Raw genomic sequence first — 14,464 nt, forward strand, 5'->3', positions numbered from 1 at the left:
TGTGTGAAGGCTGAGCACAGCCTATTCAGTTCAAAGTGGGGCTCTGCCCAGCTCCCTCCATCTGCCAGTTCATGGCCTATCCAGTCACACATAAGCCCTCTATTGTGAGGCTGGCTGCCTGGGAGAAATAAACAATGTTCAATAGCCAACTAGACCCTGTCATGTAACCCAAAACGTACTGGAGGCACTAAATGGTTAGGGAAGGAATATGAGAACTTTCTAAGCGTGGAATTTTCAAACTTGTAACTTAACATCTGACTGTACCATTAAAGAGGAATTGCAATTCCATTTTCTCAGACACCAATGAAATGTTCACCTCTTCCCACTCAAATGCTAGCACTTATTAAATGTAATAAGGCAACTCAATCTTATACCATGGGAAAAGTAGGTCTCACAGTAAGGAAAAGCGAGTTTAGGAATCTTTCACCACCAGGGTAAGTAAAACTTAAAAGTACATGTCCAACATTTTATTTACAATGCACCCTGCACTATGCACTACCTAGGGCCTACCTTGGGGTGATGTATAAGCAATAAAAGGAGATTAAGACTTGGCAAGGGGGTTATAATAAGCTGCAACTACATATGTAGCATTTACTTTAGAAGCCCTGGGTATATAATATACCTCTTTACTAGGGTATTAAAAGTAAACTAAATATGCCAATCAGGTCTGAGGCAATTTTACAATGTTTTATTGACTGAGCACAACCCCTTTAACACTGGTTAGCAGTGGTAAAGTGCACAAAGTCCTAAACGCAACTAAAACAAATTAAGGAAAATAGGACGGGTGAAGGCAAAAGGTTTGGGGTTACCCTAGAGAGTGGGCCAACGTCCAACAATACAGAATTCCATCATTGGGCTCTACAAACCCTAAAATATGAAATTTAAAGAAACAACTGTACTAGACATTCAGGCTTGAATTGTGCAATTTATATAATCTTTATATAATCTGGATGGAAGACCAGATGAATCATTATCAAATTGTTCTCAATCTATTCCTGGATTCTCTGAGAAACCAATCTCTGGGAGGAATGTCCTATAGTCCAATCTCCAACCTTTTTTGGTGGGACTTGAAGTTCCCTTTGTATTTTGACTCTTCCGCCCAGTTTGAATACTGCCATAGTAATGATTTCTGGTTGTTAAAATTGGGAAAGAAACATATCCCTCAACATTTGTTCTACACTATTCACTACATCCATCCCTGCTGCTAGGATGTCCTCATATTATTTGATGAGAGATGCCCCAAGGTTTTGTGTTTGTAATGAAATACATTTAGGCAAATGTTTTTCCTAATTGCGTCGGCAGCCTGGTTTCTATATTAATCCCGGAGTTAAGGAGAGGTTGCTCATATTCCACTGTTGGAATGTCTTTCAAATTTCAACCTCATAAGTTACTGGTGTAAATTGTGAAAATACTTCATCAGTTTTTATTTGTTCTTTATAAAACCTTACAGATTGATCAATTCACTTGTATTACATTAAATATAAATAGTGCGAAAGGAAAAGAAGATGGAGTAAATTTTACCTGCTCTGCAACTGTTGCGGTTAAAGGTTCAGTAGGTTCTGATTCAGGTTTATACTCTTTGGCTCCAGTGACATATATTTCTTTCTGTAATTCCGGTGTATGGATTTTCTCAGTGACTGAAGGATATTTCTAAATGAAACCATAAAAACATTTACACATATGCAGTCACAATAATGTCTAATGAATTGCACCTGGACTAAAATGAACAGATATCAATTCTCCCATTGGATGGGCACACTAATTATTCAGATTTCAATTAACAGAACAAGTAGATCAGAGATTAAACAGAATGAGTATTGCATGAAGGTGGTCTTCATAACACAATCAATCATTGGGAAGGTGCATGAAATTGATCTGCCCATTTCTTAGGTGATCTGGTTCAAATGATACGAACTTTAGTCAGACTTAAAAATAGATCATATTTTAAACCCTTCATAAAAATGCAGAGATTAACAAAGAAATGTCTTTTTTATGTATATGTATCAAAAGTGCATAAGTTCAGAAAGTTTGCGGGTCACCCTGCATTCTTAAATGGCAGAGAGGGGATGGGTATAGAGAATTTCAAGAGATATCAGGGAAAATACAAACAAAATAGAGGAAGATGCATAGTCACAACCTCTTTATTATACTCAACCATTGGAATACTCTTTCTCACAACTACCTGGAGAGCTAAACTCACATCTTATTGAACAGCTTGTAAATGGTGCAGTAATTATGGGAAAGTGCTTAGAGCGCCCCTGTCTTCAAAGAGCACAAATACGAAATGGCAAAGTCACAGGGAGACTGTTTTTCCATATGAAGAAAAATGCAATATATTTGTGAAAAGTCTTCAATTTCATGTTTGTTGCTGGAAACAGAACAGCTACATTGGGTTCTACAGATTACTGGGTCTGCTTTGTCACAAGGCATTGCCATTAGATCTATATAAGACATCACAACAGTGTTGTTAGCAAATATACTTTTCTGAAGATAATTGAACACATTTCATAATAGTAAATATTTTTTCAGAAAATTGTTTCTTTCATGGGATACCTCACATGTACATACTGACAATTCAAAATAAATTGATAGTAACATTGTGATGCACTTTCAAATCAAAGGCAAATGATAGACTAGACTAGTTTTGTCTCTACATTTTTACTTGGTATTTTTAACAGCTTGAATATCCTAGCATATTTAAAACGACAACCAAAATCACTGCTCTATGGCTCATAAAGTAGCTCTATTGAACTTTGATGGCAGGTTCTATATAAAATACCTTAATGAGAAGAGTTCAAATAATCCCTCTCATTTAATCCCCGAATACCTTTCAACACATTCTATAAGAAAAATGTATTATGAGAAAATCAATGTTTCATCCTTCTCCTAATCTACAGATCATAGTAAAAAGTATTACCTTAGTAGTTTTATGAAAATAAAAGTGTCCAAACTAATATAAGAAAGGACACTTACCATCAGCATTGGGAAGAAAAACAACATATCCACACAATGATACCATTTTTATGTCCCTCTAGTACAACGCGGTGAGTTAACAACAGTGAATTGAAAGTCCTCTTTTCTTGCAGCAAGCATTCTTTTAAAAATGATGTTCAGTGTTAAAATCATGTATTTGTATTATTTTTTTGGTGTTCTTGACAATTCACCTTATCAATTCTCAGGGCTGAAGTTGTTTTTTGTTTCAGTCCTAAAGTCACATTCATATCCAGTTTGCCCTTTCAAGACCACACTGAGGGTACCGTAAGATGTGATTTTGGACTAAGTGGCGCAAGATTCTTTAGATGCACTGGTTTTTACTTTCTCTTATATGATGTGAGACCCCCATGCAACATAAGTAAGGTGCGACTTGTGGGACTTCATGGAGATGTTATTGCAATGCATCCGCATTCCAGCTCATTTCAATGTTTCCTGTAATGGTAACTCCACCTCGAACTGTTGATGCCGTCACCATCCTCACATCACCACTGCAAAGTGGTATCCAAAGCTCCACAAGGGGGTTTGAAACAAGGAATTTCCTTCGCACGATATAGAAAGCCCCGGTTGCGAAGAAGAACATAACAAGAGCTGTTGCGAAATCAGGCCAACTGGATGAGGCCGCCTGGTGGTGCCCCTTGGATGGATAGCAGTGGTGTAACAAAGGCCCCAACGCCCCCCACAGTACAAGGGGCCCTGAGCTCCAGGGCACCTCCTTAGTAAAGTCTCCAGGCCAGAGAGCTTCTGAGTGAGTCAAGGGGGGGAGCCCTCAATGTACTTTGTTGGGGGGCCCACTCAACTTTTTTTACGTCACTGGTGGATAGGCAAGCAGGTTGGTCCCAGGCTCCTTTTGGTTCTCAGAGTAGTTTTCAGTCAAACATTTTTTAACTCCCAAATGTGTGTTTTGGCTATCTGGGAACCTTTAACATTACAGTCCAGGCCTGGAAGGGCACCACCTAGAGGGGGTTATGACTCATTCAGACTGAGTCAATATGTGGGTTCAGGTAGTTGAAACCGTTTCTGTCCCTGAACCTCTGATTAGGTGGCCAGCAAACTAGCCATTGAAGTCACTCTGGTAGTCCTGGGTTCAAGAAGTGGAACAAGGCTTAAGCAGCAGGATGGGCCTTTGATGGTTCAAGGCAGACTCCCGGCAGCACAGCAGTTCTTCCAGGTGCAACAAAGTAGTCCTGTGGAGTACACAGCAGGCCACACAAGCAGACAGTCCACAGAAAGTCGTTACGCAGGTTCGATAGTGAACTGAAGAGTGGGTCTAAGGGTCCTATTTTTATACTTGTGCCTTTGTTGAAGTAGGAAGCGTTAGTAGAGAATTCCCTTTGAAATCCTTAAGGTGTACTCCTTCCCCTTCCCTGGCTGTCTGTATGAAGAATGCAAGGATGACAAATCCTTTGTGTGAAGGCTGAGCACAGCCTATTCAGTTCAAAGTGGGGCTCTGCCCAGCTCCCTCCATCTGCCAGTTCATGGCCTATCCAGTCACACATAAGCCCTCTATTGTGAGGCTGGCTGCCTGGGAGAAATAAACAATGTCCAATAGCCAACTAGACCCTGTCATGTAACCCAAAACGTACTGGAGGCACTAAATGGTTAGGGAAGGAATATGAGAACTTTCTAAGCGTGGAATTTTCAAACTTGTAACTTAACATCTGACTGTACCATTAAAGAGGAATTGCAATTCCATTTTCTCAGACACCAATGAAATGTTCACCTCTTCCCACTCAAATGCTAGCACTTATTAAATGTAATAAGGCAACTCAATCTTATACCATGGGAAAAGTAGGTCTCACAGTAAGGAAAAGCGAGTTTAGGAATCTTTCACCACCAGGGTAAGTAAAACTTAAAAGTACATGTCCAACATTTTATTTACAATGCACCCTGCACTATGCACTACCTAGGGCCTACCTTAGGGGTGATGTATAAGCAATAAAAGGAGATTAAGACTTGGCAAGGGGGTTATAATAAGCTGCAACTACATATGTAGCATTTACTTTAGAAGCCCTGGGTATATAATATACCTCTTTACTAGGGTATTAAAAGTAAACTAAATATGCCAATCAGGTCTGAGGCAATTTTACAATGTTTTATTGACTGAGCACAACCCCTTTAACACTGGTTAGCAGTGGTAAAGTGCACAAAGTCCTAAACGCAACTAAAACAAATTAAGGAAAATAGGACGGGTGAAGGCAAAAGGTTTGGGGTTACCCTAGAGAGTGGGCCAACGTCCAACAATACAGAATTCCATCATTGGGCTCTACAAACCCTAAAATATGAAATTTAAAGAAACAACTGTACTAGACATTCAGGCTTGAATTGTGCAATTTATATAATCTTTATATAATCTGGATGGAAGACCAGATGAATCATTATCAAATTGTTCTCAATCTATTCCTGGATTCTCTGAGAAACCAATCTCTGGGAGGAATGTCCTATAGTCCAATCTCCAACCTTTTTTGGTGGGACTTGAAGTTCCCTTTGTATTTTGACTCTTCCGCCCAGTTTGAATACTGCCATAGTAATGATTTCTGGTTGTTAAAATTGGGAAAGAAACATATCCCTCAACATTTGTTCTACACTATTCACTACATCCATCCCTGCTGCTAGGATGTCCTCATATTATTTGATGAGAGATGCCCCAAGGTTTTGTGTTTGTAATGAAATACATTTAGGCAAATGTTTTTCCTAATTGCGTCGGCAGCCTGGTTTCTATATTAATCCCGGAGTTAAGGAGAGGTTGCTCATATTCCACTGTTGGAATGTCTTTCAAATTTCAACCTCATAAGTTACTGGTGTAAATTGTGAAAATACTTCATCAGTTTTTATTTGTTCTTTATAAAACCTTACAGATTGATCAATTCACTTGTATTACATTAAATATAAATAGTGCAAAAGGAAAAGAAGATGGAGTAAATTTTACCTGCTCTGCAACTGTTGCGGTTAAAGGTTCAGTAGGTTCTGATTCAGGTTTATACTCTTTGGCTCCAGTGACATATATTTCTTTCTGTAATTCCGGTGTATGGATTTTCTCAGTGACTGAAGGATATTTCTAAATGAAACCATAAAAACATTTACACATATGCAGTCACAATAATGTCTAATGAATTGCACCTGGACTAAAATGAACAGATATCAATTCTCCCATTGGATGGGCACACTAATTATTCAGATTTCAATTAACAGAACAAGTAGATCAGAGATTAAACAGAATGAGTATTGCATGAAGGTGGTCTTCATAACACAATCAATCATTGGGAAGGTGCATGAAATTGATCTGCCCATTTCTTAGGTGATCTGGTTCAAATGATACGAACTTTAGTCAGACTTAAAAATAGATCATATTTTAAACCCTTCATAAAAATGCAGAGATTAACAAAGAAATGTCTTTTTTATGTATATGTATCAAAAGTGCATAAGTTCAGAAAGTTTGCGGGTCACCCTGCATTCTTAAATGGCAGAGAGGGGATGGGTATAGAGAATTTCAAGAGATATCAGGGAAAATACAAACAAAATAGAGGAAGATGCATAGTCACAACCTCTTTATTATACTCAACCATTGGAATACTCTTTCTCACAACTACCTGGAGAGCTAAACTCACATCTTATTGAACAGCTTGTAAATGGTGCAGTAATTATGGGAAAGTGCTTAGAGCGCCCCTGTCTTCAAAGAGCACAAATACGAAATGGCAAAGTCACAGGGAGACTGTTTTTCCATATGAAGAAAAATGCAATATATTTGTGAAAAGTCTTCAATTTCATGTTTGTTGCTGGAAACAGAACAGCTACATTGGGTTCTACAGATTACTGGGTCTGCTTTGTCACAAGGCATTGCCATTAGATCTATATAAGACATCACAACAGTGTTGTTAGCAAATATACTTTTCTGAAGATAATTGAACACATTTCATAATAGTAAATATTTTTTCAGAAAATTGTTTCTTTCATGGGATACCTCACATGTACATACTGACAATTCAAAATAAATTGATAGTAACATTGTGATGCACTTTCAAATCAAAGGCAAATGATAGACTAGACTAGTTTTGTCTCTACATTTTTACTTGGTATTTTTAACAGCTTGAATATCCTAGCATATTTAAAACGACAACCAAAATCACTGCTCTATGGCTCATAAAGTAGCTCTATTGAACTTTGATGGCAGGTTCTATATAAAATACCTTAATGAGAAGAGTTCAAATAATCCCTCTCATTTAATCCCCGAATACCTTTCAACACATTCTATAAGAAAAATGTATTATGAGAAAATCAATGTTTCATCCTTCTCCTAATCTACAGATCATAGTAAAAAGTATTACCTTAGTAGTTTTATGAAAATAAAAGTGTCCAAACTAATATAAGAAAGGACACTTACCATCAGCACTGGGAAGAAAAACAACATATCCACACAATGATACCATTTTTATGTCCCTCTAGTACAACGCGGTGAGTTAACAACAGTGAATTGAAAGTCCTCTTTTCTTGCAGCAAGCATTCTTTTAAAAATGATGTTCAGTGTTAAAATCATGTATTTGTATTATTTTTTTGGTGTTCTTGACAATTCACCTTATCAATTCTCAGGGCTGAAGTTGTTTTTTGTTTCAGTCCTAAAGTCACATTCATATCCAGTTTGCCCTTTCAAGACCACACTGAGGGTACCGTAAGATGTGATTTTGGACTAAGTGGCGCAAGATTCTTTAGATGCACTGGTTTTTACTTTCTCTTATATGATGTGAGACCCCCATGCAACATAAGTAAGGTGCGACTTGTGGGACTTCATGGAGATGTTATTGCAATGCATCCGCATTCCAGCTCATTTCAATGTTTCCTGTAATGGTAACTCCACCTCGAACTGTTGATGCCGTCACCATCCTCACATCACCACTGCAAAGTGGTATCCAAAGCTCCACAAGGGGGTTTGAAACAAGGAATTTCCTTCGCACGATATAGAAAGCCCCGGTTGCGAAGAAGAACATAACAAGAGCTGTTGCGAAATCAGGCCAACTGGATGAGGCCGCCTGGTGGTGCCCCTTGGATGGATAGCAGTGGTGTAACAAAGGCCCCAACGCCCCCCACAGTACAAGGGGCCCTGAGCTCCAGGGCACCTCCTTAGTAAAGTCTCCAGGCCAGAGAGCTTCTGAGTGAGTCAAGGGGGGGAGCCCTCAATGTACTTTGTTGGGGGGCCCACTCAACTTTTTTTACGTCACTGGTGGATAGGCAAGCAGGTTGGTCCCAGGCTCCTTTTGGTTCTCAGAGTAGTTTTCAGTCAAACATTTTTTAACTCCCAAATGTGTGTTTTGGCTATCTGGGAACCTTTAACATTACAGTCCAGGCCTGGAAGGGCACCACCTAGAGGGGGTTATGACTCATTCAGACTGAGTCAATATGTGGGTTCAGGTAGTTGAAACCGTTTCTGTCCCTGAACCTCTGATTAGGTGGCCAGCAAACTAGCCATTGAAGTCACTCTGGTAGTCCTGGGTTCAAGAAGTGGAACAAGGCTTAAGCAGCAGGATGGGCCTTTGATGGTTCAAGGCAGACTCCCGGCAGCACAGCAGTTCTTCCAGGTGCAACAAAGTAGTCCTGTGGAGTACACAGCAGGCCACACAAGCAGACAGTCCACAGAAAGTCGTTACGCAGGTTCGATAGTGAACTGAAGAGTGGGTCTAAGGGTCCTATTTTTATACTTGTGCCTTTGTTGAAGTAGGAAGCGTTAGTAGAGAATTCCCTTTGAAATCCTTAAGGTGTACTCCTTCCCCTTCCCTGGCTGTCTGTATGAAGAATGCAAGGATGACAAATCCTTTGTGTGAAGGCTGAGCACAGCCTATTCAGTTCAAAGTGGGGCTCTGCCCAGCTCCCTCCATCTGCCAGTTCATGGCCTATCCAGTCACACATAAGCCCTCTATTGTGAGGCTGGCTGCCTGGGAGAAATAAACAATGTCCAATAGCCAACTAGACCCTGTCATGTAACCCAAAACGTACTGGAGGCACTAAATGGTTAGGGAAGGAATATGAGAACTTTCTAAGCGTGGAATTTTCAAACTTGTAACTTAACATCTGACTGTACCATTAAAGAGGAATTGCAATTCCATTTTCTCAGACACCAATGAAATGTTCACCTCTTCCCACTCAAATGCTAGCACTTATTAAATGTAATAAGGCAACTCAATCTTATACCATGGGAAAAGTAGGTCTCACAGTAAGGAAAAGCGAGTTTAGGAATCTTTCACCACCAGGGTAAGTAAAACTTAAAAGTACATGTCCAACATTTTATTTACAATGCACCCTGCACTATGCACTACCTAGGGCCTACCTTAGGGGTGATGTATAAGCAATAAAAGGAGATTAAGACTTGGCAAGGGGGTTATAATAAGCTGCAACTACATATGTAGCATTTACTTTAGAAGCCCTGGGTATATAATATACCTCTTTACTAGGGTATTAAAAGTAAACTAAATATGCCAATCAGGTCTGAGGCAATTTTACAATGTTTTATTGACTGAGCACAACCCCTTTAACACTGGTTAGCAGTGGTAAAGTGCACAAAGTCCTAAACGCAACTAAAACAAATTAAGGAAAATAGGACGGGTGAAGGCAAAAGGTTTGGGGTTACCCTAGAGAGTGGGCCAACGTCCAACAATACAGAATTCCATCATTGGGCTCTACAAACCCTAAAATATGAAATTTAAAGAAACAACTGTACTAGACATTCAGGCTTGAATTGTGCAATTTATATAATCTTTATATAATCTGGATGGAAGACCAGATGAATCATTATCAAATTGTTCTCAATCTATTCCTGGATTCTCTGAGAAACCAATCTCTGGGAGGAATGTCCTATAGTCCAATCTCCAACCTTTTTTGGTGGGACTTGAAGTTCCCTTTGTATTTTGACTCTTCCGCCCAGTTTGAATACTGCCATAGTAATGATTTCTGGTTGTTAAAATTGGGAAAGAAACATATCCCTCAACATTTGTTCTACACTATTCACTACATCCATCCCTGCTGCTAGGATGTCCTCATATTATTTGATGAGAGATGCCCCAAGGTTTTGTGTTTGTAATGAAATACATTTAGGCAAATGTTTTTCCTAATTGCGTCGGCAGCCTGGTTTCTATATTAATCCCGGAGTTAAGGAGAGGTTGCTCATATTCCACTGTTGGAATGTCTTTCAAATTTCAACCTCATAAGTTACTGGTGTAAATTGTGAAAATACTTCATCAGTTTTTATTTGTTCTTTATAAAACCTTACAGATTGATCAATTCACTTGTATTACATTAAATATAAATAGTGCAAAAGGAAAAGAAGATGGAGTAAATTTTACCTGCTCTGCAACTGTTGCGGTTAAAGGTTCAGTAGGTTCTGATTCAGGTTTATACTCTTTGGCTCCAGTGACATATATTTCTTTCTGTAATTCCGGTGCATGGATTTTCTCAGTGACTGAAGGATATTTCTAAATGAAACCATAAAAACATTTACACATATGCAGTCACAATAATGTCTAATGAATTGCACCTGGACTAAAATGAACAGATATCAATTCTCCCATTGGATGGGCACACTAATTATTCAGATTTCAATTAACAGAACAAGTAGATCAGAGATTAAACAGAATGAGTATTGCATGAAGGTGGTCTTCATAACACAATCAATCATTGGGAAGGTGCATGAAATTGATCTGCCCATTTCTTAGGTGATCTGGTTCAAATGATACGAACTTTAGTCAGACTTAAAAATAGATCATATTTTAAACCCTTCATAAAAATGCAGAGATTAACAAAGAAATGTCTTTTTTATGTATATGTATCAAAAGTGCATAAGTTCAGAAAGTTTGCGGGTCACCCTGCATTCTTAAATGGCAGAGAGGGGATGGGTATAGAGAATTTCAAGAGATATCAGGGAAAATACAAACAAAATAGAGGAAGATGCATAGTCACAACCTCTTTATTATACTCAACCATTGGAATACTCTTTCTCACAACTACCTGGAGAGCTAAACTCACATCTTATTGAACAGCTTGTAAATGGTGCAGTAATTATGGGAAAGTGCTTAGAGCGCCCCTGTCTTCAAAGAGCACAAATACGAAATGGCAAAGTCACAGGGAGACTGTTTTTCCATATGAAGAAAAATGCAATATATTTGTGAAAAGTCTTCAATTTCATGTTTGTTGCTGGAAACAGAACAGCTACATTGGGTTCTACAGATTACTGGGTCTGCTTTGTCACAAGGCATTGCCATTAGATCTATATAAGACATCACAACAGTGTTGTTAGCAAATATACTTTTCTGAAGATAATTGAACACATTTCATAATAGTAAATATTTTTTCAGAAAATTGTTTCTTTCATGGGATACCTCACATGTACATACTGACAATTCAAAATAAATTGATAGTAACATTGTGATGCACTTTCAAATCAAAGGCAAATGATAGACTAGACTAGTTTTGTCTCTACATTTTTACTTGGTATTTTTAACAGCTTGAATATCCTAGCATATTTAAAACGACAACCAAAATCACTGCTCTATGGCTCATAAAGTAGCTCTATTGAACTTTGATGGCAGGTTCTATATAAAATACCTTAATGAGAAGAGTTCAAATAATCCCTCTCATTTAATCCCCGAATACCTTTCAACACATTCTATAAGAAAAATGTATTATGAGAAAATCAATGTTTCATCCTTCTCCTAATCTACAGATCATAGTAAAAAGTATTACCTTAGTAGTTTTATGAAAATAAAAGTGTCCAAACTAATATAAGAAAGGACACTTACCATCAGCACTGGGAAGAAAAACAACATATCCACACAATGATACCATTTTTATGTCCCTCTAGTACAACGCGGTGAGTTAACAACAGTGAATTGAAAGTCCTCTTTTCTTGCAGCAAGCATTCTTTTAAAAATGATGTTCAGTGTTAAAATCATGTATTTGTATTATTTTTTTGGTGTTCTTGACAATTCACCTTATCAATTCTCAGGGCTGAAGTTGTTTTTTGTTTCAGTCCTAAAGTCACATTCATATCCAGTTTGCCCTTTCAAGACCACACTGAGGGTACCGTAAGATGTGATTTTGGACTAAGTGGCGCAAGATTCTTTAGATGCACTGGTTTTTACTTTCTCTTATATGATGTGAGACCCCCATGCAACATAAGTAAGGTGCGACTTGTGGGACTTCATGGAGATGTTATTGCAATGCATCCGCATTCCAGCTCATTTCAATGTTTCCTGTAATGGTAACTCCACCTCGAACTGTTGATGCCGTCACCATCCTCACATCACCACTGCAAAGTGGTATCCAAAGCTCCACAAGGGGGTTTGAAACAAGGAATTTCCTTCGCACGATATAGAAAGCCCCGGTTGCGAAGAAGAACATAACAAGAGCTGTTGCGAAATCAGGCCAACTGGATGAGGCCGCCTGGTGGTGCCCCTTGGATGGATAGCAGTGGTGTAACAAAGGCCCCAACGCCCCCCACAGTACAAGGGGCCCTGAGCTCCAGGGCACCTCCTTAGTAAAGTCTCCAGGCCAGAGAGCTTCTGAGTGAGTCAAGGGGGGGAGCCCTCAATGTACTTTGTTGGGGGGCCCACTCAACTTTTTTTACGTCACTGGTGGATAGGCAAGCAGGTTGGTCCCAGGCTCCTTTTGGTTCTCAGAGTAGTTTTCAGTCAAACATTTTTTAACTCCCAAATGTGTGTTTTGGCTATCTGGGAACCTTTAACATTACAGTCCAGGCCTGGAAGGGCACCACCTAGAGGGGGTTATGACTCATTCAGACTGAGTCAATATGTGGGTTCAGGTAGTTGAAACCGTTTCTGTCCCTGAACCTCTGATTAGGTGGCCAGCAAACTAGCCATTGAAGTCACTCTGGTAGTCCTGGGTTCAAGAAGTGGAACAAGGCTTAAGCAGCAGGATGGGCCTTTGATGGTTCAAGGCAGACTCCCGGCAGCACAGCAGTTCTTCCAGGTGCAACAAAGTAGTCCTGTGGAGTACACAGCAGGCCACACAAGCAGACAGTCCACAGAAAGTCGTTACGCAGGTTCGATAGTGAACTGAAGAGTGGGTCTAAGGGTCCTATTTTTATACTTGTGCCTTTGTTGAAGTAGGAAGCGTTAGTAGAGAATTCCCTTTGAAATCCTTAAGGTGTACTCCTTCCCCTTCCCTGGCTGTCTGTATGAAGAATGCAAGGATGACAAATCCTTTGTGTGAAGGCTGAGCACAGCCTATTCAGTTCAAAGTGGGGCTCTGCCCAGCTCCCTCAATCTGCCAGTTCATGGCCTATCCAGTCACACATAAGCCCTCTATTGTGAGGCTGGCTGCCTGGGAGAAATAAACAATGTCCAATAGCCAACTAGACCCTGTCATGTAACCCAAAACGTACTGGAGGCACTAAATGGTTAGGGAAGGAAAATGAGAACTTTCTAAGCGTGGAATTTTCAAACTTGTAACTTAACATCTGACTGTACCATTAAAGAGGAATTGCAATTCCATTTTCTCAGACACCAATGAAATGTTCACCTCTTCCCACTCAAATGCTAGCACTTATTAAATGCAATAAGGCAACTCAATCTTATACCCTGGGAAAAGTAGGTCTCACAGTAAGGAAAAGCGAGTTTAGGAATCTTTCACCACCAGGGTAAGTAAAATTTAAAAGTATATGTCTAACATTTTATTTACAATGCACCCTGCACTATGCACTACCTAGGGCCTACCTTAGGGGTGATGTAAAAGCAATAAAAGGAGATTAAGGCTTGGCAAGGGGGATATAATAAGCTGCAACTACATATGTAGCATTTACTTTAGAAGCCCTGGGTATATAATATACCTCTTTACTAGGGTATTAAAAGTAAACTAAAGATGCCAATCAGGTCTGAGGCAATTTTACAATGTTTTATTGACTGAGCACAACCACTTTAACACTGGTTAGCAGTGGTAAAGTGCACAAAGCCCTAAACGCAACTAAAACAAATTAAGGAAAATAGGACGGGTGAAGGCAAAAGGTTTGGGGTTACCCTAGAGAGTCGGCCAACGTCCAACAATACAGAATTCCATCATTGGGATCTACAAACCCTAAAATATGAAATTTAAAGAAACAACTGTAATAGACATTCAGGATTGAATTGTGCAATTTATATAATCTTTATATAATCTGGATGGAAGACCAGATGAATCATTTTCAAATTGTTCTCAATCTATTCCTGGATTCTCTGAGAAACCAATCTCTGGGAGGAATGTCCTATAGTCCAATCTCCAACCTTTTTTGGTGGGACTTGAAGTTCCCTTTGTATTTTGACTCTTCCGCCCAGTTTGAATACTGCCATAGTAATGATTTCTGGTTCTTAAAATTGGAAAAGAAACATATCCCTCAACATTTGTTCTACACTATTTACTACATCCATCCCTGCTGCTAGGATGTCCTCATATTATTTGATGAGAGATGCCCCAAGGTTTTGTGTTTGTAATGAAATAC

At 39.2% G+C, this 14,464-nt stretch overlaps 2 protein-coding genes across 2 annotated transcripts in view; both read right to left on the reverse strand.

Moving 5' to 3' along the window:
• LOC146821407 (uncharacterized) overlaps nt 1–11,228 on the reverse strand; it is a 1,203,178-nt gene extending 1,191,950 nt beyond the window's left edge. The window contains exons 1-4 of the mRNA XM_085609844.1: nt 11,205–11,228; nt 10,320–10,448; nt 5,921–6,049; nt 1,522–1,650 (exon numbers count right to left, since the gene is read on the reverse strand). Coding sequence (XP_085465970.1) covers nt 1,522–1,650; nt 5,921–6,049; nt 10,320–10,448; nt 11,205–11,228 — 411 coding nt within the window. The remainder of the gene's footprint in view (nt 1–1,521; nt 1,651–5,920; nt 6,050–10,319; nt 10,449–11,204) is intronic.
• Nucleotides 11,229–11,578: 350 nt separating this feature from the next.
• The window catches only part of LOC146821409 (uncharacterized), a 687,497-nt gene continuing 684,611 nt past the window's right edge, over nt 11,579–14,464 (reverse strand). Inside the window, exon 24 of the mRNA XM_085609845.1 lies at nt 11,579–11,638. Coding sequence (XP_085465971.1) covers nt 11,579–11,638 — 60 coding nt within the window. The remainder of the gene's footprint in view (nt 11,639–14,464) is intronic.

Source organism: Triturus cristatus, chromosome 6, assembly GCF_964204655.1.
Source record: "Triturus cristatus chromosome 6, aTriCri1.1, whole genome shotgun sequence".
Lineage (NCBI taxonomy): Eukaryota > Metazoa > Chordata > Amphibia > Caudata > Salamandridae > Triturus > Triturus cristatus.